The 24,632-nt window shown below is 41.7% G+C and overlaps 1 protein-coding gene across 1 annotated transcript in view; it reads right to left on the bottom strand.

Annotated features, from left to right (window-relative positions):
* Positions 1–24,632, bottom strand: part of LOC126194885 (oxysterol-binding protein-related protein 6-like) — a 277,022-nt gene that overhangs the window by 209,553 nt on the left and 42,837 nt on the right. The window contains exon 2 of the mRNA XM_049933235.1: positions 7,583–7,664. Within this exon, the coding sequence (XP_049789192.1) occupies positions 7,583–7,664 (82 nt within the window). The remainder of the gene's footprint in view (positions 1–7,582; positions 7,665–24,632) is intronic.

Genomic DNA, 24,632 nt, shown 5'->3' with positions numbered 1-24,632 from the left:
GGATCACCAGTTTAGTATTGGAGGGCAGCGTGGAGGGTAAAAATCATAGGGGGAGACCAAGAGATAAATACACTAAGCAGATTCAGAGGGATGTAGGTTGCAGTAGGTACTGTAAGATGAAGAAGCTTGCACAGGATAGAGAGCTGCATCAAACCCGTCTCAGGACTGAAGACCACCACAACAACAACAACATAATCAGATATATGTAAACTAAAACAAATCCACATTATACAGAGACTGCAATCATTCTTGCCATGCTCCATGTGTGCATGGAATGAGTAAAAAGCCCTAACAACTGACACACCTTCTGCAACACGCCTCACAGTAGTTTGCAGAGTATAGATGTAGATTTAGATGTAACCTATAAACTGAGATGACTAAAGTGAAGGGATACCCTTGATATCATGTGGGTTCTGTTTTTGCCTAGTGTAGTGCAGCAACTCAACGTGGTACGGACTCCACAATTCACTGGAAGTGCCCTGCAGAAATATTCAGCCATGCTGCTTCTACAGCCATCCACAATTGTGAAAATGTTGTTGGTGCAGGATTTTGTGCATGAATTGACCTCTCAATTATGTCCCATAAATGTTGATGGGATTAATGTCAGGCAATCTGAGTAGCCAAATCATTCGCCCAAATTATCCAGAATGTTCTCAAAATCAATCGTGAACAATTGTGGGTCAGTGCACGGCACACTGTCATCCGTAAAACGATAAGCCCACGAATTGTCACAAATGGTCTCCAAGTAGCTGAACGTAACCATTTTCAGTCAATGATCACTTCAGTTAGACCAGAGGACCTTGTTCATTCTGTGTAAACACAGACCACACTATTATGGAAACATTACCAGCTAGCACAGTGTCTCATTAACAACTCGGGTCCACAGCTTCGTTGGTCTGTGCCACACTCGAACCCTGCATCGGCTCTTACCGACCAAAGTCGGGACTCATCTGCCCAGGCTGCCACAGTTTTCCAGTCATCTAGGGTCTGACCAATACGGTCATGAGCCCAGGAGAGGTGCTGCAGGCAACTTCGTGCTGTTAGCAAAGGCACTCATATCGATCGTGTGCTGACATAGCTCATTAACACCAAATTTTGCTGTACCACTATAACGGATAAGTTTGTTCTATTTCTCACATTGATTTCTGTGATTATTTCATGCAGTGTTGCTCACCTGTTAGCAAATGCTGCTGCTCTCGGTCTCTAAATGAAGACCAATGGCCACTGCATTGTCCAAGGTGAAAGGTAATGTCTGGAATTTGGTATTCTTAGCACATTCTTGACACTGTAGCTCTCAGAATATTGAATTCCCTAATGATTTCCAAAATGGAATGTCTCACGTGTCTAGCTCAAACTACCTTTCCACATTCAAAGTCTGTTAATTCCTGTCGTGAGCCATTATCGTAGGAGACCTTTTCGTGTGAATTGTCTGAGTGCAAATGACAGTTCTGCCAATGCACTGTCCTTTCCTACCTGGTTTATGCAATACTACGGCCATCTGTATATGTGTGTATCGCTATGCCATGGCTTTTGACACCTCAGTGGATTCAAAGTTATCTAGATTGATTCAAAAACTGATAACTATTTCGTTCTTTGTTGTCTATCAATTATCTTTAGTCTCTTGTCAGATAAATTTGGTTTATGGTATTACTTGGTATGCCAAGTGAAATTTTTATCAATGTAGCCAGCATTCGTGTTCACTATCAAGATACAGAACATAAAAGAAGTTCCTTATATTATTCACCAAATAAAAAAAAAGCACCTAATAGCACATTTATCAGTTTTATTTATGGGTGTATTTATTGTGAACACTATCAATTCTCTTCTCTGGAGTAAATACAAAAATAGCACTTCCCCTAGCATCATGTTGGTCTCCACACATGACTGACTGCCTCAAATCTAAACTTTTTGGCACTCTCACTCCTTTTTCCTTTTTTTAAACAATCAAATATTTTCAATGAGATTTCAGACTTTTGAATCTATGACCTTACCATCTGCTACACACATGACAAGGCATTTAAATGAAACAAAAATAATAACAAGCTCAGATATAGTACACATTGAAGTGGCACTGAAGTTTTATAGCCTTACTGATGCAAGATACAGAACATCAGCTCTAAAACATCTGCACGAGAAATTAAAGTAATGAGACACACTTCCAATGAACACAAATAAAGTACAAAGTTTCTCCATCTGTTCATGCCCATCTTTACATAGCCACAGTTACATAATTTTCCCATCTTTATTTGACTGCAGTAACAACTTTCCTACAAAATATTAATACATACTAACTATAGTTGCTAAACATTAGTTTCATCTTTGGTTTATCCATTCTCTCTAGAGCCTTCATCCTCCTGGCAACCAGTCATGGGGCTGGACAGCTGGTTGGAAACCATGTCCCATAAAAAGCCATGCAGTAGATCCAGGAGGTACAACATTGCTGCTTTCACAGATGACCCTTTTCTAATAAAATATGAAACACCTGTGACAGGAACAGAACAGAAACTGACGATGGGATGCATGGCACAGAACTACACTTGGGTCCTTCACCTAGGTCATATGGTTTCTAAGTGTTGGGACGAGGAGTGAGATAAAGATGGACAAAAATGTTGCTTACATTGGGTGGATACCACATTAATAGTGATGGAGAATTTTGAGGATGAATTGAGAAACATACTTCAACAACTTTTATCCTACTCCATAAGTGGTATTCTGATGCCTCTCAATACTCAAAGTATACTTCTATGAGATTAATGCTCCAAAACTCTTGCTGCAAGAATCATGTGTGAGACTTTGTCATATGTGAAACAAATACTAACAAAGAGATAGAGGGGCTGGCCAGTACTTACATCAGCTCAGTACAGCCGATAGATACACATAAAACAGAATCGAAAATTTACGTTCCTAGCTTTCGGAACAAATGTTCCTTCATCGGGGAGGAGAGAGGGGAAAGAAAGGGAAGAAGGGAAAGGAGATTCAGTTACTCACAACCCAGGTTATGAAGCAACAGAGAAAGGAAAATAGGGAGGGTAGCAAGGATGGAGGCATGGTTGTCAGAGGGAAGCCAAAGATATCCTACTGTAAGTACTGTGCCAGCTTCATACCAAAGAGGATGCATACAGAAGTAAAGAGGTATATAGTATAAAGATAAATACAACTATGTAGGATGAAAAGATGCGTGAATGGCTAAAGAGGAAAGGGAAAGAGGAGAAGACTGAAGAGTAAATGGGAGTGAGGTTGTTTAACGTAGGTTCAGTCCAGGGGGATGGCGGGATGAAAGGATGTGTTGGAGTGCAAGTTCCCATCTCCGCAGTTCAGAGGGACTGGTGTTGGGTGGGAGAAGCCAAATGGCACATACGGTGTAGCAGGTTCCTAGGTCCCTAGAATTATGCTGGAGGGCATGCTCCGCTACTGGGTATTGGGCATCTCCCAGGCGGACAGTTCGTCTGTGTCCGTTCATGCGCTCAGCCAGTTTAGTTGTTGTCATGCCGATGTAAAAGGCTGTGCAGTGCAGGCATGTCAGTTGATAAATGACATGTGTAGTTTCACATGTGGCCCTGCCTTGAATTGTGTATGTTTTACCAGTAGCGGGGCTGGAGTAGTTGGTTGTGGGGGGATGCATGGGGCAGGTTTTGCAGCGGGGTCGGTTACAGGGGTAGGAACCGCTGGGTAGAGAAGGTAGTCTGGGAATATTGTAGGGTTTAACAAGGATGTTACGGAGGTTAGGTGGGCGACGAAAGGCAACTCTGGGTGGTGTGGGGAGAATTTTGTCAAGGGATGATCTCATTTCAGGGGTTGACTTGAGAAAGTCATATCCCTGGCGGAGTATTTTGTTGATGTTTTCGAGGCCAGGATAATATTGGGTGACAAGGGGGATGTTTCTGTGTGGTTTGGGGGTAGGAACATTGTTGTTGGACAGGGAGGAATGTATTGCTCGAGAAATCTGTTTGTGGACAAGGCCTGCAGGATAGTTGTGGGAGAGGAAAGCACTGGTCAGGTTATTGGTGTAATTGTTGAGGGATTCGTCACTGGAGCAGATACGTTTGCCACGAATACCTAGGCTGTAGGGAAGGGAGCGTTTGATGTGGAAAGGATGGCAGCTATCCAAGTGAAGGTACTGTTGTTTGTTTGTGGGTTTGATATGGACAGAGGTGTGGATGTGAGCTTCAACAAGATGAAGGTCAACATCCAGGAAGGTGGCTTGGGTTTTGGAGAAGGACCAGGTGAAATTAAGATTCGAAAAGGAGTTGAGGTTATGGAGGAAATTAAGGAGTGTTTCTTCACCATGAGTCCAGACCACAAAGATGTCATCTATAAACCTATACCAGGCCAGGGGAAGCAGCTGTTGGGTCTTCAGGAAAGCCTCCTCCATGCGGCCCATGAAGCGGTTGGCATAGGACGGAGCCATCCTGGTTCCCATGGCCGTTCCCCTGATTTGTTTGTAGGTCTGGCCTTCAAAAGTGAAGTAATTATGGGTGAGGATGAAGTTGGTAAGTGTGATAAGGAACGAGGTTTTTGGAAGATCTTCGGGTGGGCGTTGGGAGAGGTAGTGCTCAAGGGCAGAGAGACCATGGGTATGTGGCATGTTTGTGTAAAGGGATGTAGCATCTATGGTGACAAGAAAGGTTTCAGGTGGGAGAGGAGTGGGAATGGATTTGAGGCGTTCTAGGAAGTGGTTTGTGTCTTTGATGTAGGATGGGAGTCTGCGGGTGATAGGTTGGAGGTGCTGATCTACCCTATCTCAGCTCTGGTAGACCAGCACCTTCAACCTATCACCCGCAGACTCCCATCCTACATCAAAGACACAAACCACTTCCTAGAACGCCTCAAATCCATTCCCACTCCTCTCCCACCTGAAACCTTTCTTGTCACCATAGATGCTACATCCCTTTACACAAACATCCCACATACCCATGGTCTCTCTGCCCTTGAGCACTACCTCTCCCAACGCCCACCCGAAGATCTTCCAAAAACCTCGTTCCTTATCACACTTACCAACTTCATCCTCACCCATAATTACTTCACTTTTGAAGGCCAGACCTACAAACAAATCAGGGGAACGGCCATGGGAACCAGGATGGCTCCGTCCTATGCCAACCGCTTCATGGGCCGCATGGAGGAGGCTTTCCTGAAGACCCAACAGCTGCTTCCCCTGGCCTGGTATAGGTTTATAGATGACATCTTTGTGGTCTGGACTCATGGTGAAGAAACACTCCTTAATTTCCTCCATAACCTCAACTCCTTTTCGAATCTGAATTTCACCTGGTCCTTCTCCAAAACCCAAGCCACCTTCCTGGATGTTGACCTTCATCTTGTTGAAGCTCACATCCACACCTCTGTCCATATCAAACCCACAAACAAACAACAGTACCTTCACTTGGATAGCTGCCATCCTTTCCACATCAAACGCTCCCTTCCCTACAGCCTAGGTATTCGTGGCAAACGTATCTGCTCCAGTGACGAATCCCTCAACAATTACACCAATAACCTGACCAGTGCTTTCCTCTCCCACAACTATCCTGCAGACCTTGTCCACAAACAGATTTCTCGAGCAATACATTCCTCCCTGTCCAACAACAATGTTCCTACCCCCAAACCACACAGAAACATCCCCCTTGTCACCCAATATTATCCTGGCCTTGAAAACATCAACAAAATACTCCGCCAGGGATATGACTTTCTCAAGTCAACCCCTGAAATGAGATCATCCCTTGACAAAATTCTCCCCACACCACCCAGAGTTGCCTTTCATCGCCCCCCTAACCTCCGTAACATCCTTGTTAAACCCTACAATATTCCCAGACTACCTTCTCTACCCAGCGGTTCCTACCCCTGTAACCGTCCCCGCTGCAAAACCTGCCCCATGCATCCCCCCACAACCAACTACTCCAGCCCCGCTACTGGTAAAACATACACAATTCAAGGCAGGGCCACATGTGAAACTACACATGTCATTTATCAACTGACATGCCTGCACTGCACAGCCTTTTACATCGGCATGACAACAACTAAACTGGCTGAGCGCATGAACGGACACAGACGAACTGTCCGCCTGGGAGATGCCCAATACCCAGTAGCGGAGCATGCCCTCCAGCATAATTCTAGGGACCTAGGAACCTGCTACACCGTATGTGCCATTTGGCTTCTCCCACCCAACACCAGTCCCTCTGAACTGCGGAGATGGGAACTTGCACTCCAACACATCCTTTCATCCCGCCATCCCCCTGGACTGAACCTACGTTAAACAACCTCACTCCCATTTACTCTTCAGTCTTCTCCTCTTTCCCTTTCCTCTTTAGCCATTCACGCATCTTTTCATCCTACATAGTTGTGTTTATCTTTATACTATATACCTCTTTACTTCTGTATGCATCCTCTTTGGTATGAAGCTGGCACAGTACTTACAGTAGGATATCTTTGGCTTCCCTCTGACAACCATGCCTCCATCCTTGCTACCCTCCCTATTTTCCTTTCTCTGTTGCTTCATAACCTGGGTTGTGAGTAACTGAATCTCCTTTCCCTTCTTCCCTTTCTTTCCCCTCTCTCCTCCCCGATGAAGGAACATTTGTTCTGAAAGCTAGGAACGTAAATTTTCGGTTCTGTTTTATGTGTATCTATCGGCTGTACTGAGCTGATGTAAGTACTGGCCAGCCCCTCTATCTCTTTGTTAGTATTTGTTTCACATCTTTATATGAGATTTTCCATTAATCACTTTGTCATATGTGTATCGTACGCTTCTCCTTCCCTCATTCCAATCCCGTCAGTGGTGTGTGCCAGCCCAAAAGAGGCCAAATCACAAGTAAAATCAATCACTTGAAGTACCAAGGCCAGTTCTTTTTATGACGGAATGACCATCAAATTTTGTCCACATATTATGAATGAACTCTGCCATACTAAGGTCAAGGACAAAGTAGACCACCCAGTCACTGTGCTTAGCACAACATGAGCCATAATAATTGTTGTTTCACAATGTGTGCCATCTGACCCATCCCCCAAGATCATCTTTGAAATGTACAGGTTGGGATGTTGCATTCAATGCGTCCTGATCTCAGTCTCTGCAAGTCCCTATCTTACACTTACCACTGTTCTTGTTCCCACCCTATTTTCTATTCAGTCCTTACTGCCACGGCTTGTTACTTCTAAGTGACCCCCCCCCCCCCCCCTTCCACCTTTTCCGCCTATTTGAGTTAGATTTATAGGTCTATGTATAATCAACCACAGTGTTTTGCCAGCAATCTCCCACTGTCCCCTACACTGACCTCATCCCTTTCTTCCTACCCTCCCATCACTACATTCCCGTGAAACTATCCTTGCCAGTGTGCTTTCCCTAAGTATATCTAGCCTCTCACCCCTAGCCATTTGCCTCCATACTTCAAGCCCTCCAGGCCCACACCTTTTCTGCATTGCCCCTACCCTTCATTACCTCCCATTCCCAGTCATCTGTCCTTCCCTCTCTCTACCTCCACTCAATCCTCCACCTCCTAAGTAAAACTATATCTCATATATAACATGCTATCTTAATTACCTATAAAATCTTAATTTAACTGTTTCATTACGATAAAAATAACTAAAATTCACATACCAACACCATCCTTTGGGGGTGTTTTTGGCACAATATCAGTGGCTGACTCTGCAGACAGACTATTGCTCTCAACACTGCCCTCCTGAAACACAATACAAGAAATATATTAAAATGGATTATAATGATATAAAAGCTAGTATTGAATACTACCATGTACTCATCAAAGAGTAGCATCTAAATGAGGTTGTCATCTCTAGGTTTATCACTGCTCAATCTCATCTCAGCAAATGAAGAAAGAGACAACAAGCACATAGCAAAGGCTGAATCAGTGAAATTACTGAGTCAGAACATGCAATAAATACTTCAGAATGTGAAATGATAATAAGAACTGACAGTCACTTATTGTAATTATTTATTCAGTTATGTGATTCGTTAAATATAGAATGTGTGTAGTATAAAATTTCATACATTGCATGTAGTGTTGTTGTTGTTGTCATCGTTGTCGTGGTCATCAGTCCAAAGATTGGTTTGACACAGCTCTCCATGCTACTCTATCCTGGATAAGCCTCTTTATCTCCAAAATCTACTGCAACCTACATTCTTCTGAATATGCTTACTGCATTCATCTCTTTGTCTTCCTCTAACCCCCCCCCCCCCCCCACTCCACACACACACACACACACACACACACACACACACACACACACACACACACACACACACCTTCCCTCCTGCACTAAACTGACAATTCCTTGATGTCTCAGAATGTGTTCTATCAACTGATCCTTTCTTTCAATCAAGTTATGCCATAAATTTCCTTTCTCCTCAATTCTATTCAGTTCCTCCTCATTAGTTGCACAATATACCTATTTGATCTTCAGCATTCTCTGTAGTGCCACATTTCAAAAGCTTCTATTCTCTTCTTGTCCAAACTGCTTATCCACCATGTTTCACTTCTATACATGGTTACTCTCCACAGATCTTCAGAAAAAGGTTCTTAGATTTATACTCAATGTTAATAAATTTCTGTTCTTCAGTAACACTTCTTGCCATTGCTAGTCTACGTTTTACATCATCCTTATTTTGGCCAGCATCAGTTATTTTACAGCCCAAATAGCAAACCCTCATCTTCCACATTTAGTATATCATTCCCTAATCTAATTCCCTCAGCATCCCATGATTTAATTTGCCTAAGTTCCATTATCCCTGTTTGAATTTTTTTTGTGTTAATCTATATATACAGGGTGGTCCATTGATCGTGACCGGGCCAAATATCTCACGAAATATGCGTCAAACGAAAAAATTACAAAGAACGAAACTTGTCTGACTTTAAGGTGGAAACCAGATGGCGCTACGGTCGGCCCGCTAGATGGCGCTGCCATACGTCAAATGGATATCAACTGCGTTTTTTAAAATAGGAATCCCGATTTTTTATTACATATTCGTGTAGTATGTAAAGAAATATGAATGTTTTCGTTGGACCACTTTTTTCGCTTTGTGACAGATGGCGCTGTAATAGTCGCAAACATATGGCTCACAGTTTTAGACGAACAGCTGGTAACAGGTAGGTTTTTTAAATTAAAATACAGAACGTAGGTATGTTTGAACATTTTATTTCAGTTGTTCCAATGTGACACATGTATCTTTGTGAACTTATCATTTCTAAGAATGTATGTTGTTACAGCGTGATTACCTGTAAATACCACATTAATGCAATAAATGCTCAAAATGATGTCCGTCAGCCTCAATGCATTTGGCAATACGTGTAACGACATTCCTCTGAACAGCGAGTAGTTCGCCTTCTGTAATGTTCTCACATGCATTGAAAATGCGCTGACGCATGTTGTCAGGCGTTGTCGGTGGATCACGATAGCAAATATCCTTCAAATTTCCACACAGAAGGAAATCTGGGGACGTCAGATCTGGTGAATGTGCAGGCCATGGTATGGTGCTTCAACGGCCAATCCACCTGTCATGAAATATGGTAATACTGCTTCAACCGCACGCGAGCTATGTGCCGGAAATCCATCATGTTAGAAGTACATCGCCATTCTGTCATGCAGTGAAACATCTTGTAGTAACATCGGTAGAACATTACGTAGGAAATCAGCATACATTGCACCATTTAGATTGCCATCGATATAATCGGGGCCAATTATCCTTCCTCCCATAATGCTGCACCATACATTAACCCGCCAAGGTCGCTGATGTTCCACTTGTCACAGCCATTGCAGATTTTCCGTTGTCCAATAGTGCATATTATGCCGATTTAAGTTACCGCTGTTGGAGAAGGACGCTTTGTCGCTAAATAGAACGCGTGCAAAAACTCTGTCATTATCCCGTAATTTCTCTTATGCCCAGTGGCAGAACTGTACAGGACGTTCAAAGTCGTCGCCATGCAATTCCTGGTGCATAGAAATATGGTACGGCTGCAATCGATGTTGATGTAGCATTCTCAACACCGACGTTTTTGAGATTCCCGATTCTCGCGCAATTTGTCTGCTACTGATGTGCGAATTAGCTGCGACAGCAGCTAAAACACCTACTTGGGCTGAACACTTTCTGTTTCCTTAAATAACGTAACTATTCGGCGAACGGTCCGGAACTTGGATGATGTCGTCCAGTATAGCGAGCACCATACATAGCACACGCCCGTTGGGCATTTTGATCACAATAGCCGTACATCAACACGATATCGACTTTTTCTGCAATTGGTAAACGGTTCATTTTAACACGGGAAATGTATCACGAAGAAAATACCGTCCGCACTGGCGGAATGTTACGTGATACCACGTACTTATAGGTTTGCGACTATTACAGCGCCATCTATCACAAAGCGAAAAAAGTGGTCCAACTAAAACACTCGTATTTCTTTACGTACTACACGAATATGTAATAAAAAATGGGGGTTCCTATTAAAAAAAAAACGCAGTAGATATCCGTTTGACCTATGACAGCGCCATCTAGCTGACCAACCATAGCGCCATCTGGTTTCCCCCTTCAAGCTAGATGAGTTTCGTTCTTTGTAGATTTTTCGTTTGATGCATATTTCGTGAGATATTTGGCCCGGTCACTATCAGTGTATCACCCTGTATCTCCTGCTGCTTCCAAGGAACGTATTCCTGTCAACATTGTAAAAACCTCTCTAAGCCTACAAATGCTATAAATGTACATTTGCCTTTCCTTATTCTATCTTGTTTGGTGAGTTATGGGATCTGTACTGCCATGCGTGTTCCTAAATTTCTCCAGAAACCAAACTAATCTTCTCCAGTTTTTCCATTCTTCTGCAAATAATGTGTATCCATGTTCTGTCACCATGAATTATTAAACTGATAGTTCATTAATATTCAAACCTGTTGGCATCTACTTTCTTTGGAATTGGTATTTAGATTGTTTCATTGTATTTTAATTTTAAGGGTATTTCCCCTGTCTAATACATCTTGCACACTTGTTGGAATAGTTCTATCTTGGCTGGCTCTCCAAGGATATCGGTAGTTCTGAGGAAATGTCATCCACTTTAGCAGCCTTGCTTCAACTTAGATCTTTCCAAATACTGTCAAATTATTCTTGCAGTATTACATAACCCATTACATCTTCATTTATTTCCTCTTCCCCTTTCTATAACATTGCCTTCAAGTTCGTTTCCATTGTACAGACCCTCTACATTTGCCTTTCACCTTTCAGATTTCGATTCTTTGCTTAGTACTACTTTTCCATCTGAGTTACTGATAGTCATACAGCTGCCTCTCTTCTCCACAGAGGCCTCTTTAATTTTCCTATACGGAGTATCTATTTTTCCCCCTAGTTGTCCAATTTCTATAGGATTGTTTTTGCACCTTAGCCATTCCTGATCAGCCATTTTGCATTTTCAGTCAGCCTCATTTTCCTTTTTTGCCATCTGTATTACCTTTTGCCTGCTTCATTTTCCACATTTTTGTATTTTTTCCTTTATCAGTTAAATGCAATATATCCTGTGATATGCAAGGATTTCTAGTAGACCTTGCCTTTTTACCTATTTTATCCTCTGCTGCCTTCACTGTTTGATCTTTCCTAGCTACCCACTCATCTTCTTCTTTACTCCTTTCCCCAGTTTCAGTCAATCTTTGCCTAATGCTCCCTTTGAAAATCTCAACAACTGCTGGTCCTTTCAACTTATCCCGGTCCCATCTCTGTAATTTCGTACCTTTTTGCGAGTTCTTCAGTTTTAATCTACACTTCATAAGCAATAAATTATGGTCTGAGTCAACATCTGCTCCTGGAGCTGTCTTTAAAGTTCAAATTCTGGATCCAAAATCTCTGTCTTACCATTATATACTGAATCTGAAACCTTTCAGTCTCTCCAGGTCTTCCATGTATACAACCTTCCTTCATTATTCCTAAACCCAACTGTTAGTGGTGATTAAATTATTTAAATTCTCCCACGCAGCTTTTGTAGTGCCCCCAGAATTTTACGAAAGTCTGGAGACACTTGTGTTCCAGCCGTTTCGAACACGCGTTATTTTAAAGCAGGGTGTAAGGATGAGCATGGGATACTGCACCCATTTATTGTTTGTGCAGGCGAAACTGGAAGGGAGATAATTCGTTGGCGCTGGCAAGTGTTCAGCGTGACCTGCCAAGAATAAACAAATATGCCCCGGAAGCCCCGTGGCCGGCTGCAAAAAGTAATGTAGCTATGTATTGCTGAAAAACAAATGGAGAGACTCGAGATAGTGACTGTTTTATTAGACGTTGAACTGCTGTTGAGAGTACGTGGACTGGGTGTGGATAGTCAGCCACGATAAAAGCTTATGTATTAATTGTGTTCAAAAATGCGTAATTAACTGATTCTGGGTGCCCGGTAATATATGGGCTTACGTCATAAAGTTTAGTTGTTTTTTTGTACAAAGTGGAAATAAATGTGTTCTGGTGCATTGAATGATATTCCAAGAGTAGCGTATTTTTTAAATAAGGAGAGAGAGAGAGAGAGAGAGAGAGAGAGAGAGAGAGAGAGAGAGAGAGAGAGAGAGTGAAAATTTCCCCTTCCTAGCAGTGAAATCTTCGGAGAAGCGTCCGGTGCAAGCAGAAGACATCGGCGCTGCAAGAAAGCAGAACCAACATTCTTCAACAAGTAAGTCCACGAAAACGCTTAACATTACACCGGGCTACCGCAAGAACGAAGAACGTGGCGATCGTAAAGAAAAGACCCGAGAAAGAAGGGGAAATATTAAAGAAGTTATAAGAAAAAGAAGAAAAAAACAGTTGGGAGTTGCCATAGCAACCAGCGAGGCTGGAGAGAGATTCCACGATACTTATCCAGAAATATCGTGTTGATAAATGGTGAAATGATTAAGGGAATCAAGAAAATCGCACAACGCTGCAGTTAGTCTCAAATCGCCGACGCCGCCGTACACCAACGCCGACATCGCATCACACCAACACCGACGCCGCCGTCCATCGAAGGCTGACGCCGCCGTACACCTGTGCCGACGCCGCCTTCAACCAACGCCGAGTGAGCTATTACTGACCTTTGATTGTTTGTTGAGTGTGGGGGGTTGTGGACATAAGCGAGTGTACTTTTAATGATAACTAGATTAAACCCAAAACAAAACACAATGGAAAAGGAACATCAATCCACAGAGTCTGTTGGGGCTATGGGAATCGAAAAACAGGGGTCAGATTTAAGCAAATTAATGAGGTTTATCAAAGTGCAGTTTGAATCACAAAACACAAAACTAGAGGTTCAAGTTAATATCCTAAGTAATCAGATGCAAGAATGGAAAAAAGAATTGTCCGATTCCCTGAGCGAACAGACAAATATTTTTTTAAGGATTTAGAACAAAGAAACTAAAAGGGTTAGTTCAAAAATAAGAATATGATGTAGACTTAAATGTAGTAATTTGGAAACACAATTTAACGAAAAATACGACTCTCTGAAAAATGTATGTAATGTTACATTTGATGTGGTCGAAGGAGAATTAACTACACTAAAACCAATGTCCAGAAACAAGATAAGTTGTTCCCCTAGTACAGGCGCAAATTTCAGGGGTCAAATCACGGGTGGAAACCGTAAAACACAACTTCAAAGAAAAGTTAATGACTGCAGAGCTTATAAATTTGAATGGCTTAGAAGAACAAGTAGAAGAATTAATAGGACGAACGGTTGAAGAGAAACCAAGTGTTGATATCTCTTCGCCTATAGTAACTTCCCATTTAGATAACACCAAGAAAGACTTAGAAACTTCGAGGAAAGAATTCAAGCTTATGCAGGAGAAACTAGAGAAAGGCACAGTTTCCCAAAATATTATATTAAATAAGGACATGATAATTGATTTCTAGATGGGGATGAAATTCAGGCTTGTCGAGACAGTTTCCTAAATTCAAACCAGATGGGGAGGTACACCCCACCCATTTCTAAAACTGTTTAACCAAGCCATACCTAAAAGTTGGGAGAATGCTAAGAAAATAGAGTTTGCGGTAGGTTATTTGGAGGGTGAAGCTTCAGAATGGGGCACAGTAAATATTGAAAACTTCACATCCTGTGAAGATTTTCAGAGAAAGTTTAAGGAAAAATATTGGTCTTCAAGTGCACAAGAGAAGTTGATCTCAGATTTGTGGGATCCTAAATATTATAGTAATTCCTGGGGTACAATGGGCAAGTATTTTGACTGGCATTTGACAAGGGCGAAATATTTAGTAGATCCTGTGACGGGAGAGGAAAAGGGAATGTATAATGTTAATGATATAAAACAATACGTACAAAACCCCCAGGGACGTTGACATTCTGTCAACGGGCGGAGTGACGTTCGCCGGTTCCCAAGTTGGGTTCAGTGTTACTTCCACATTAGTTTTCCTGCACCGAACTCCCTTCAAATCTTCGACTATCCTGTAATCTATTTATAGCCCTTAAGCTATCCAATCATATTAGTATTAAAAGAGACCAATTATGACTAAATGATTATGACTAATTTAAGGAGTCGCAATAAACAGTAACCTCTAAGCATGAGATAAAAGTAACAGGGTAACATTCTAACAGGAGATATAATATGATGGTACTGTTTAGGAAGAATGATACCTAGATGACATAAACTGAACATGTGTATGAAATATAAAGTGAAGTGACAAACTGAATAACTATTTGATTATAGTGTATATAATTTCTATTTTTATAGAATGTTTTATATTTTTTGTAAAGTGTGATGTGATTGGGGAGGGTTTATATCTAATTTTGAAAGGGGTGGGTAGCATAGGCACAGACACGACCTACACACCACACCCTTCATACAACCCTCGCAAACAAGTGTGACTGGTTCTTCATCATTTGCCGTTCCATGTGAGTTGCTAAGATCTTTTCTTTGGGGATTTCAAAGGTGACAGTGAGAACGTCCGTTCTGTAGGAGACGCCGATCATCATACCTCCTCCGGCTTCTCACGTAAGTACCAGCGAAGTGGCGATACTGGGTAAGGGGGGTGGGAAGGGTTTCCTGTCTTTGGGGCTGTCTTCTTTCTTTCTTCGATCTTAGCAACCAATTCTTATATTTCCTTTCTTACTTCTCTTAAGAGTTCCAATCTATCTTTCCCTCTGTCCACATTCATATACTTCTATCGCTGAAGTCCTTCTCTTTACCGTGATTTCTAAAAATCTTTGGGGGACGAAGTGTATATCCACCTGTGTTCATAGCTATAGTAGTACAAAGTAATATGAATGGACATAAAAAGAAATAGATATTAAGCCAGAGGTATCGAGTCAAGGACGAAACATATTTAGTTATTAAGGTTATATAAGTGAGCTGTAAGCAATGAACAAGCGAAGAATTTAAGCAGGTAGGCTGAAGGACTCAGGAGGAGGAAAGGAGAGGTAGATAGAAATTTTACCAGTAAATTCTAAATAAAATAGTTTGCAGAGGAGTACGAAAGAGGCAAGACTATGAATAATTGTTAGAGAAGATAGGGAGGGCGCATCCGATAATGATGAAATGAGAGAAAGAGAGGCAGGTGGGCAGACCAAGAGGAGGCTGACCTATACTGTGCAGGCAGGGGCACCAAAAAGGGGATTGATCTGTACCATAGTTTAGTATAAATGGAAGGGGCGTACCTACCCAAGGATGAGGAAGAAGATGTTTCCATAGTATCAACCCTTACATAGATTGGAATCTACATCTACATCTACATTTATACTCCGCAAGCCACCCAACGGCGTGTGGTGGAGGGCACTTTACGTGCCACTGTCATTACCTCCCTTTCCTGTTCCAGTCGCGTATGGTTCGCGGGAAGAACGACTGTCTGAAAGCCTCCTTGCGTGCTCTAATCTCTCTAATTTTACATTCGTGATCTCCTCTGGAGGTATAAGTAGGGGGAAGCAATATATTCGATACCTCATCCAGAAACGCACCCTCTCGAAACCTGGCGAGCAAGCTACACCGCGATGCAGAGCGCCTCTCTTGCAGAGTCTGCCACTTGAGTTTATTAAACATCTCCGTAACGCTATCACGGTTACCAAATAACCCTGTGACGAAACGCACTGCTCTTCTTTGGATCTTCTCTATCTCCTCCGTCAACCCGATCTGGTACGGATCCCACACTGATGAGCAATACTCAAGTATAGGTTGAACGAGTGTTTTGTAAGCCACCTCCTTTGTTGATGGACTACATTTTCTAAGGACTCTCCCAATGAATCTCAACCTGGTACCCGCCTTACCAACAATTAATTTTATATGATCATTCCACTTCAAATCGTTCAGCACGCATACTCCCAGATATTTTACAGAAGTAACTGCTACCAGTGTTTGTTCCGCTATCATATAATCATACAATAAAGGATCCTTCTTTCTATGTATTCGCAATACATTACATTTGTCTATGTTAAGGGACAGTTGCCACTCCCTGCACCAAGTGCCTATCCGCTGCAGATCTTCCTGCATTTCGCTACAATTTTCTAATGCTGCAACTTCTCTGTATACTACAGCATCATATGCTGTTTTGAGCCACTTACTGATTTAACGTAAGACCAGAACTTCCTAGGATTTTCTGTCAAGTCGGTACATAGAATTTTACTTTCGAATTCACTGAACGCTTCACGCATAGCCCTCCTTACGCTAACTTTGACATCGTTTAGCTTCTGTTTGTCTGAGAGGTTTTGGCTGCGTTTAAACTTGGAGTGAAGCTCTCTTTGCTTTCGCAGTAGTTTCCTAACTTTGTTGTTCAACCACAGTGGGTTTTTCCCGTCCCTCACAGTTTTACTCAGCACGTACCTGTCTAAAACGCATTTTACAATTGCCTTAAACTTTTTCCATAAACACTCAACATTGTCAGTGTCGGAACAGAAATTTTCGTTTTGATCTGTTAGGTAGTCTGAAATCTGCCTTCTATTACTCTTGCTAAACAGATAAACCTTCCTCCCTTTTTTTGTATTCCTATTAACTTCCATATTCAGGGATGCTGCAACAGCCTTATGATCACTGATTTCCTGTCCTGCACACACAGAGTCGAAAAGTTCGGGTCTGTTTGTTATCAGTAGGTCCAAGATGTTGTCTCCACGAGTCGGTTCTCTGTTTAATTGCTCGAGGTAATTTTCGGATAGTGCACTCAGTATAATGTCACTCGATGCTCTGTCCCTACCACCCGTCCTAAACATCTGAGTGTCCCAGTCTGTATCTGGTAAATTGAAATCTCCACCTAAGACTATAACATGCTGAGAAAATTTATGTGAAATGTATTTCAAATTTTCTCTCAGTTGTTCTGCCACTAATGCTGCTGAGTCGGGAGGTCGGTAAAAGGAGCCAATTATTAACCTAGCTCGGTTGTTGAGTGTAACCTCCACCCATAATAATTCACAGGAACTATCCACTTCTACTTCACTACAGGATAAACTACTACTAACAGCGATGAAAACTCCACCACCAGTTGCATGCAATCTATCCTTTCTAAACACCGTCTGTACCTTTGTAAAAATTTCGGCAGAATTTATCTCTGGCTTCAGCCAGCTTTCTGTACCTATAACGATTTCAGCTTCGGTGCTTTCTATCAGTGCTTGCAAGTGTTCAGCGCGACCTGTCAAGAATCCAAAGGGAAAGGGTGGTATAGTGACCGGAGATTGTAGTGGAAAGTTTCTCATGGTAAATTTGAATTCTAAAACTTTTTAAATAAAATAGACGAGTCCTGCACGAGGAGATAGAAAAAAAGAGAAAACACCCAGTACAACTATTTTTTTTCAGACCCGGTAAACCGGTAGTTACCATTGCAACAGCTTCTAAAATATAAAAAAAAAAAGTAAAGACTCAACTCAGAATAACGCCTGAACTTTGAAACTGGCTAAGGGGAGGGATTGGCTCAATCCTGGAAGCAAGAGTAGATAAATCTATTGGAAATAGCTAATACTTGTTGTAGTATTAGTTTATCATACTACTATGTCTATGAACGATATTACCAACAGCTTAATGAAATACCGGAGATGGAAGAGAGTTTTTGTGCCTAATGTTTTTCTGTAGTACAAAGTAACAAGTGTTAAGAAAAAAAAAATTATTAAAATATATGTTGTGTGCAAAATAACGAGTGTTCGAGCTAAGGGGAGGGATATGTAGAGCCCCCAGAATTTTACGAAAGTCTGGAGACACTTGTGTTCCAGCCGTTTCGAACACGCGTTATTTTAAAGCAGGGTGTAAGGATGAGCATGGGATACTGCACCCATTTATTGTTTGTGCAGGCGAAACTGGAAGGGAGATAATTCGTCAGCGCTTGCAAGTGTTCAGCGCGACCTGCCAAGAATAAACAAATATGCCCCGGAAGCCCTGTGGCCAGCTGCAAAGAGTAAAGTAGCCTTGTATTGTTGAAAAACAAATGGAGAGACTCGAGATAGTGACTGTTTTATTAGACGTTGAACTGCTGTTGAGAATACGTGGACTGGACGTGGATAGTCAGCCACGATAAAAGCTTATGTGTTAATTGTGTTCAAAAATGTGTAATTAACTGATTCTGGGTGCCCGGTAATGTGTGGGCTTACGTCATAAAGTTTAGTTGTTTTTTTGTACAAAGTGGAAATAAATATGTTCTGGTGCATTGAATGATATTCCAAGAGTAGCGTATTTTTTAAATAAGAAGAGAGAGAGACAGCGAGAGAGTGAAAATTTCCCCTTCCTAGCAGTGAAATCTTCGGAGAAGCGTCTGGTGCTAGCAGAAGACATCGGCGCTGCAAGAAAGCAGAACCAGCATTCTTCAACAAGTAAGTCCATGAAAACGCTTAACATTACACCGGGCCACCGCAAGAACGAAGAACATGGCGACCGTAAAGAAAGGACCTGAGAAAGAAGGGGAAATATTAAAGAAGTTATTTTTCCTTCTCTTCCCTTTTCTGTTATCAAATTCTAGTCCCCCGTCACCATTCAATTTTCCTCTTCCTTAACTATCTGAATAATTTGTTTTATCTCACCATACATTCTTTCAATCTCTTCATCTGTGAAGCTAGTTGCCACATAAACTTTTATTGGTTCATATGGCTCTGAGCACTATGGGACTTAACTTTTGAGGTCATCAGTCCCCTAGAACTTAGAACTACTTAAACCTAACTAACCTAAGGACATCACACACACCCATGCCCGAGGCTGGATTCGAACCTGCGACCATAGTGGTCGCGCAGTTCCAGACTGTAGCGCCTAGAACTGCTCGGCCACAATGGCCAGCTAAACTTTTATTACTGTGGTTAAGTGTTGCCTTGGTGTTTATCTTGGCTACAGTAATGCATTCACTATGCTAACTTATCTACATTCTTATTTTCTTATTCATTATTAGACCTACTCCTTATTTACCCCTATTTGATTTTGTATTTATAACCCTGTATTTGCCTGACCAGAAGTCCTGTTCATCCTGTAGCCAAACTTCATTAATTACCATCACATATAACTTCAAACTATCCATTTCCCTTTTTTAAACTTTCTAACCTACCTACCCAACTAAGACCTCTTATATTCCACACCTCAACCCACAGATTGTCAGTGTTGTTTTCCCTGATGACGACATCCTACTGAGTGGACCCTGCCTGAAGATCTAAATGGGGAACTATTTCACCTCCAGAATGTCTTACTCAAGATGATGTCATCATCGTATAATCAAACAGTGGAGCTGCATGACCTCAGGAATAGTAATGGCAGTAGTTTCCTCTTGCTTTTGGATGTTTGCTGTACCAGCGCAGCAAGGCAATCTTGGCAATCATCTAGACTGTTGCCCTTGCAACTACTGCAAATGATGCTGCCTCTCTTCAGGAACCCCAAGACTGTCCACCCTCTCCACCAATACCCCTCCCCTATTGTTGCAACTATGGTATGGTTATCAGTATCATTGAGACGTGCAAACTATCCTGCCTTGACAACGTCAGTGGTTCATGGGGGGTGGAATGCATCTGGATGGTTACCCAAATTAACAAAATACCTGAACTAGAATGATCTGCACAGCTATGAATCACTTTTAAACAATATTATGACAGTGATTAATCAGGAAAGGGATACAAACAAGTCATACATTTTTTAAAAGTGGAATCTTGTATGAAGCTTCAAGTAGTAAGGTACTTAATTCCATTAAAACTAACAACACATGATTTGTGTTTAAATTAGGTGATTGGACAAACTTGTCATTCCTGCTGTCGTTATATTCAGTCTGTAGAGTCTTCTATCCTGTGCAAGCCTGCATAACTGTTGCAACATATATCAACCTAAACCTCCTGCTATATCCATCACATTTCCCTCTGTTATCAAATCAACTATTCCTTGAAGCCTCGGCATATGTCCTACCAACATATCCCTTCTTTTAGTCATGTTGTGCCATAAATTTCTTTTCTGCATCATTCAATACCATAGCTCTCAGTTATTTATCCAATACATCCACCCAACTTTCTGCATTCTTCTGTAACACCACATTTCCAAAACTTGTATTTTCTTCTTGTCTTAACTATTTATTGTCCACATTTAATTTCTTTTCAGTTCCAAATATCTCCTGGGGTTCCTCTATTGCTCGCTCCATGTACAAACTGAATACCATCATCTAGGACAGGTTACAGCCCTGCCCCACTCCCTCCTCAACTACTGGTTCCCTTTCACGTCCTTCAACTCTTCGAACTTCACTCTGGCTTCAGTACAAGCTGTAAATAACCTTTAGCTTCCTGTATTTTATGCCTGATAACTTCAGTATTTTGCAGTGTATTACAGGCAACACTGTCAAATCTTAGTTATGGAATGAAATACAAAATACACCAAGACTTAGATAAGAGATTAGCTAAAGCTTTCCCCAAAGTCAGTAGTCAGCCACAGCCACTAAGAACGAACAGGGAAAGAGCCAACCACTCTGAGAACAATTAAAAATGATTAACAGTTCTACACATGGATGTTAAAATGCTTAAACAGAGAACAGGAGTCTCTGTTAAAGAACATATATTGCCTGACAGAAAAAGTGAAGCATCCAAAGGAGGCACAGAAAACAAAATGAAACTTGGGTTAAGAGGGGTGTTATTTCAGTGATTACAAAATTGTGTGAAATTTGCAAAGAACTTGTTTGAACAGATTTCGGGATTGCAGCCGGTAATCATAAACTTCACAGTACAAGTTTACGACAACCAGCCTCAGTACCATAATCTCTTCAAACATTTAATTCACTGGGAAAGTTTTACGTTAAAAAGAACTTGGCAGTATGAACCTACCTATCAATATGACATTGCACTTTCTGACCTGGATGCAGGCTCTGATTCGGTTGGGAAGGATGTCATAAAGACATTGTATTCTCTTCTGGGGTAAGGCTGACCCACAACTGTTGTTGTACTCACAGGTCCTTGATATCATCCTGGACACTGGCACTGGAATGGAGGTGACATCAGAGCTGTTCCCACACACATTCTATCTGAGACAAATCTTGGGATTTAGCTGGCCATGAAAGCAGCTCAAAATCATGCAAACAGTTCACAGAGACATGTGTCATGTGTTGAAGAAGACTGTCCTGTTGAAAAATGGCACTATGATATTCTCACATGACAGGGAACATATGAGGCTGCAGGATATCTGTGATGAACTGTTGTACCACCAAGAGTTCCATTTATCACTAACAGGTATTCGATGTTTCCAAACACCGGGATGCCAGGAGAAACACTGCTGAGCTTCTAGAAAACATTCGAAGAATGGGACATCTCCCCATGTCACTAGCATAAATACATATGAGGGCCATCCAAAGTTGAGCAGAACTGCAATTTATCACTGAACCAAATGCAACATCATATAGCAGTAATCCATGCTCCCCATTCACTGCACCACTCCGAAACAGCTCTCTGTGTTGCGGCACTAATGACAGCCTACACATGTGACAATATCACCCTAGTCTCATTGCTGTTAGTCTCCGATCAATTATCTTTGACTCTGGATCAGTGCAGGATGACACAGAATGTTGCAGGGAATTACTTGTTCTTGGATGACAGTTGCAGATGTAAATGATTTATCATGTGCTCGGTACACAATATGGCAGTATTCCCACGTGATGGTCAGATCTGGTCAACAGGAACCCTGACAATAAGTATGCTTGCTCTCACTTTCCCATGTTGTCCAACATCAGGCCACTGCTACACCCAAATGCCCGACAAATCTCGATATTGCACATTTCAACATGTGATTGAAATGCCCCTTTTTTTGCCTTGGCAAGCAAAATTCACTTGAGTGCTAATTTCTTGAATTGTATTTTCTTCTAAAAACGCCAGGCAATTCCTGTTCCATACATGATGTTTACCTGAGTAGCTTACACAGGAGTTTGCCATCTAACACAGTGATACTGTCTCTTGAATGTTTCTCCTGCATTTCCCATGTGCTGCCTTGAAATTGCGCTCTAACTGGGTGTGGCATACCTTTGTCATTTATAACATCACATTGGATTGGGTACAATAATGTCACAGTAGATCAAATTAATTTACTACGGCTATCTAGATGAGTTGAATGTTAGGATAAAAGAGGCCTAACTTTTGTTAGAGCTATCATTTACCACCCCCCATGAACCATGGACCTTGCCGTTGGTGGGGAGGCTTGCGTGCCTCAGCGATACAGATAGCCGTACCGTAGGTACAACCACAACGGAGGGGTATCTGTTGAGAGGCCAGACAAACGTGTGGTTCCTGAAGAGGGGCTGCAGCCTTTTCAGTAGTTGCAAGGGCAACAGTCTGGATGATTGACTGATCTGGCCTTGTAACAATAACCAAAACGGCCTTGCTGTGCTGGTACTGTGAACTGCTGAAAGCAAGGGGAAACTACGGCCGTAATTTTTCCCGAGGGCATGCACCTTTACTGTATGATTAAATAATGATGGCGTCCTCTTGGGTAAGAAAACTGGCGTTCTACGGATCGGAGCGTGGAATGTCAGATCCCTTAATCGGGCAGGTAGGTTAGAAAATTTGAAAAGGGAAATGGATAGGTTAAAGTTAGATATAGTGGGAATTAGTGAAGTTCGGTGGCAGGAGGAACAAGACTTCTGGTCAGGTGACCACAGGGTTATAAACACAAAGTCAAATAGGGGTAATGCAGGAGTAGGTTTAATAATGAATAGGAAAATAGGAATGTGGGTAAGCTACTACAAACAGCTTAGTGAACGCATTATTGTGGCCAAGATAGATACGAAGCCCACACCTACTACAGTAGTACAAGTTTATATGCCAACTAGCTCTGCAGATGACGAAGAAATTGAAGAAATGTATGATGAAATAAAAGAAATTATTCAGATAGTGAAGGGAGACGAAAATTTAATAGTCATGGGTGACTGGAATTCGAGTGTAGGAAAAGGGAGAGAAGGAAACGTAGTAGGTGAATATGGATTGGGGCTAAGAAATGAAAGAGGAAGCTGCCTGGTAGAATTTTGCACAGAGCACAACTTAATCATAGCTAACACTTGGTTTAAGAATCATGATAGAAGGTTGTATACATGGAAGAACCCTGGAGATACTAAAAGGTATCAGATAGATTATATAATGGTAAGACAGAGATTTAGGAACCAGGTTTCAAATTGTAAGACATTTCCAGGGGCAGATGTGGACTCTGACCACAATCTATTGGTTATGACCTGTAGATTAAAACTGAAGAAACTGCAAAAAGGTGGGAATTTAAGGGGATGGGACCTGGATAAACTGAAAGAACCAAAGGTTGTACAGAGTTTCCGGGAGAGCATAAGGGAACAATTGACAGGAATGGGGGAAAGAAATACAGTAGAAGAAGAATGGGTAGCTTTGAGGGATGAAGTAGTGAAGGCAGCAGAGGATCAAGTAGGTAAAAAGACGAGGGCTAGTAGAAATCCTTGGGTAACAGAAGAAATATTGAATTTAATTGATGAAAGGAGAAAATATAAAAATGCAGTAAATGAAGCGGGCAAAAAGGAATACAAACGTCTCAAAAATGAGATCGACAGGAAGTGCAAAATGGCTAAGCAGGGATGGCTAGAGAACAAATGTAAGGATGTAGAGGCTTATCTCACTAGGGGTAAGATAGATACCACCTACAGGAAAATTAAAGAGACCTTTGGAGATAAGAGAACGACTTGTATGAATATCGACAGCTCACATGGAAACCCAGTTCTAAGCAAAGAAGGGAAGGCAGAAAGGTGGAAGGAGTATATAGAGGGTCTATACAAGGGCGATGTACTTGAGGACAATATTATGGAAATGGAAGAGGATGTAGATGAAGATGAAATGGGAGATACGATACTGCGTGAAGAGTTTGACAGAGCACTGAAAGACCTGAGTCGAAACAAGGCCCCCGGAGTAGACAACATTCCATTGGAACTACTGACGGCCTTGGGAGAACCAGTCCTGACAAAACTCTACCATCTGGTGAGCAAGATGTATGAAACAGGCGAAATACCCTCAGACTTCAAGAAGAATATAATAATTCCAATCCCAAAGAAAGCAGGTGTTGACAGATGTGAGAATTACCGAACTATCAGTTTAATAAGTCACAGCTGCAAAATACTAACACGAATTCTTTACAGACGAATGGAAAAACTAGTAGAAGCCAACCTCGGGGAAGATCAGTTTGGATTCCGTAGAAATACTGGGACACGGGAGGCAATACTGACCTTACGACTTATCTTAGAAGAAAGATTAAGGAAAGGCAAACCTACATTTCTAGCATTT

Source organism: Schistocerca nitens, chromosome 7 (assembly GCF_023898315.1).
Source record: "Schistocerca nitens isolate TAMUIC-IGC-003100 chromosome 7, iqSchNite1.1, whole genome shotgun sequence".
Taxonomy (NCBI): Eukaryota; Metazoa; Arthropoda; class Insecta; order Orthoptera; family Acrididae; genus Schistocerca; species Schistocerca nitens.
Note: the sequence above shows the minus strand (reverse complement) of the source record. Positions and strands in the feature narration are given on the sequence as shown.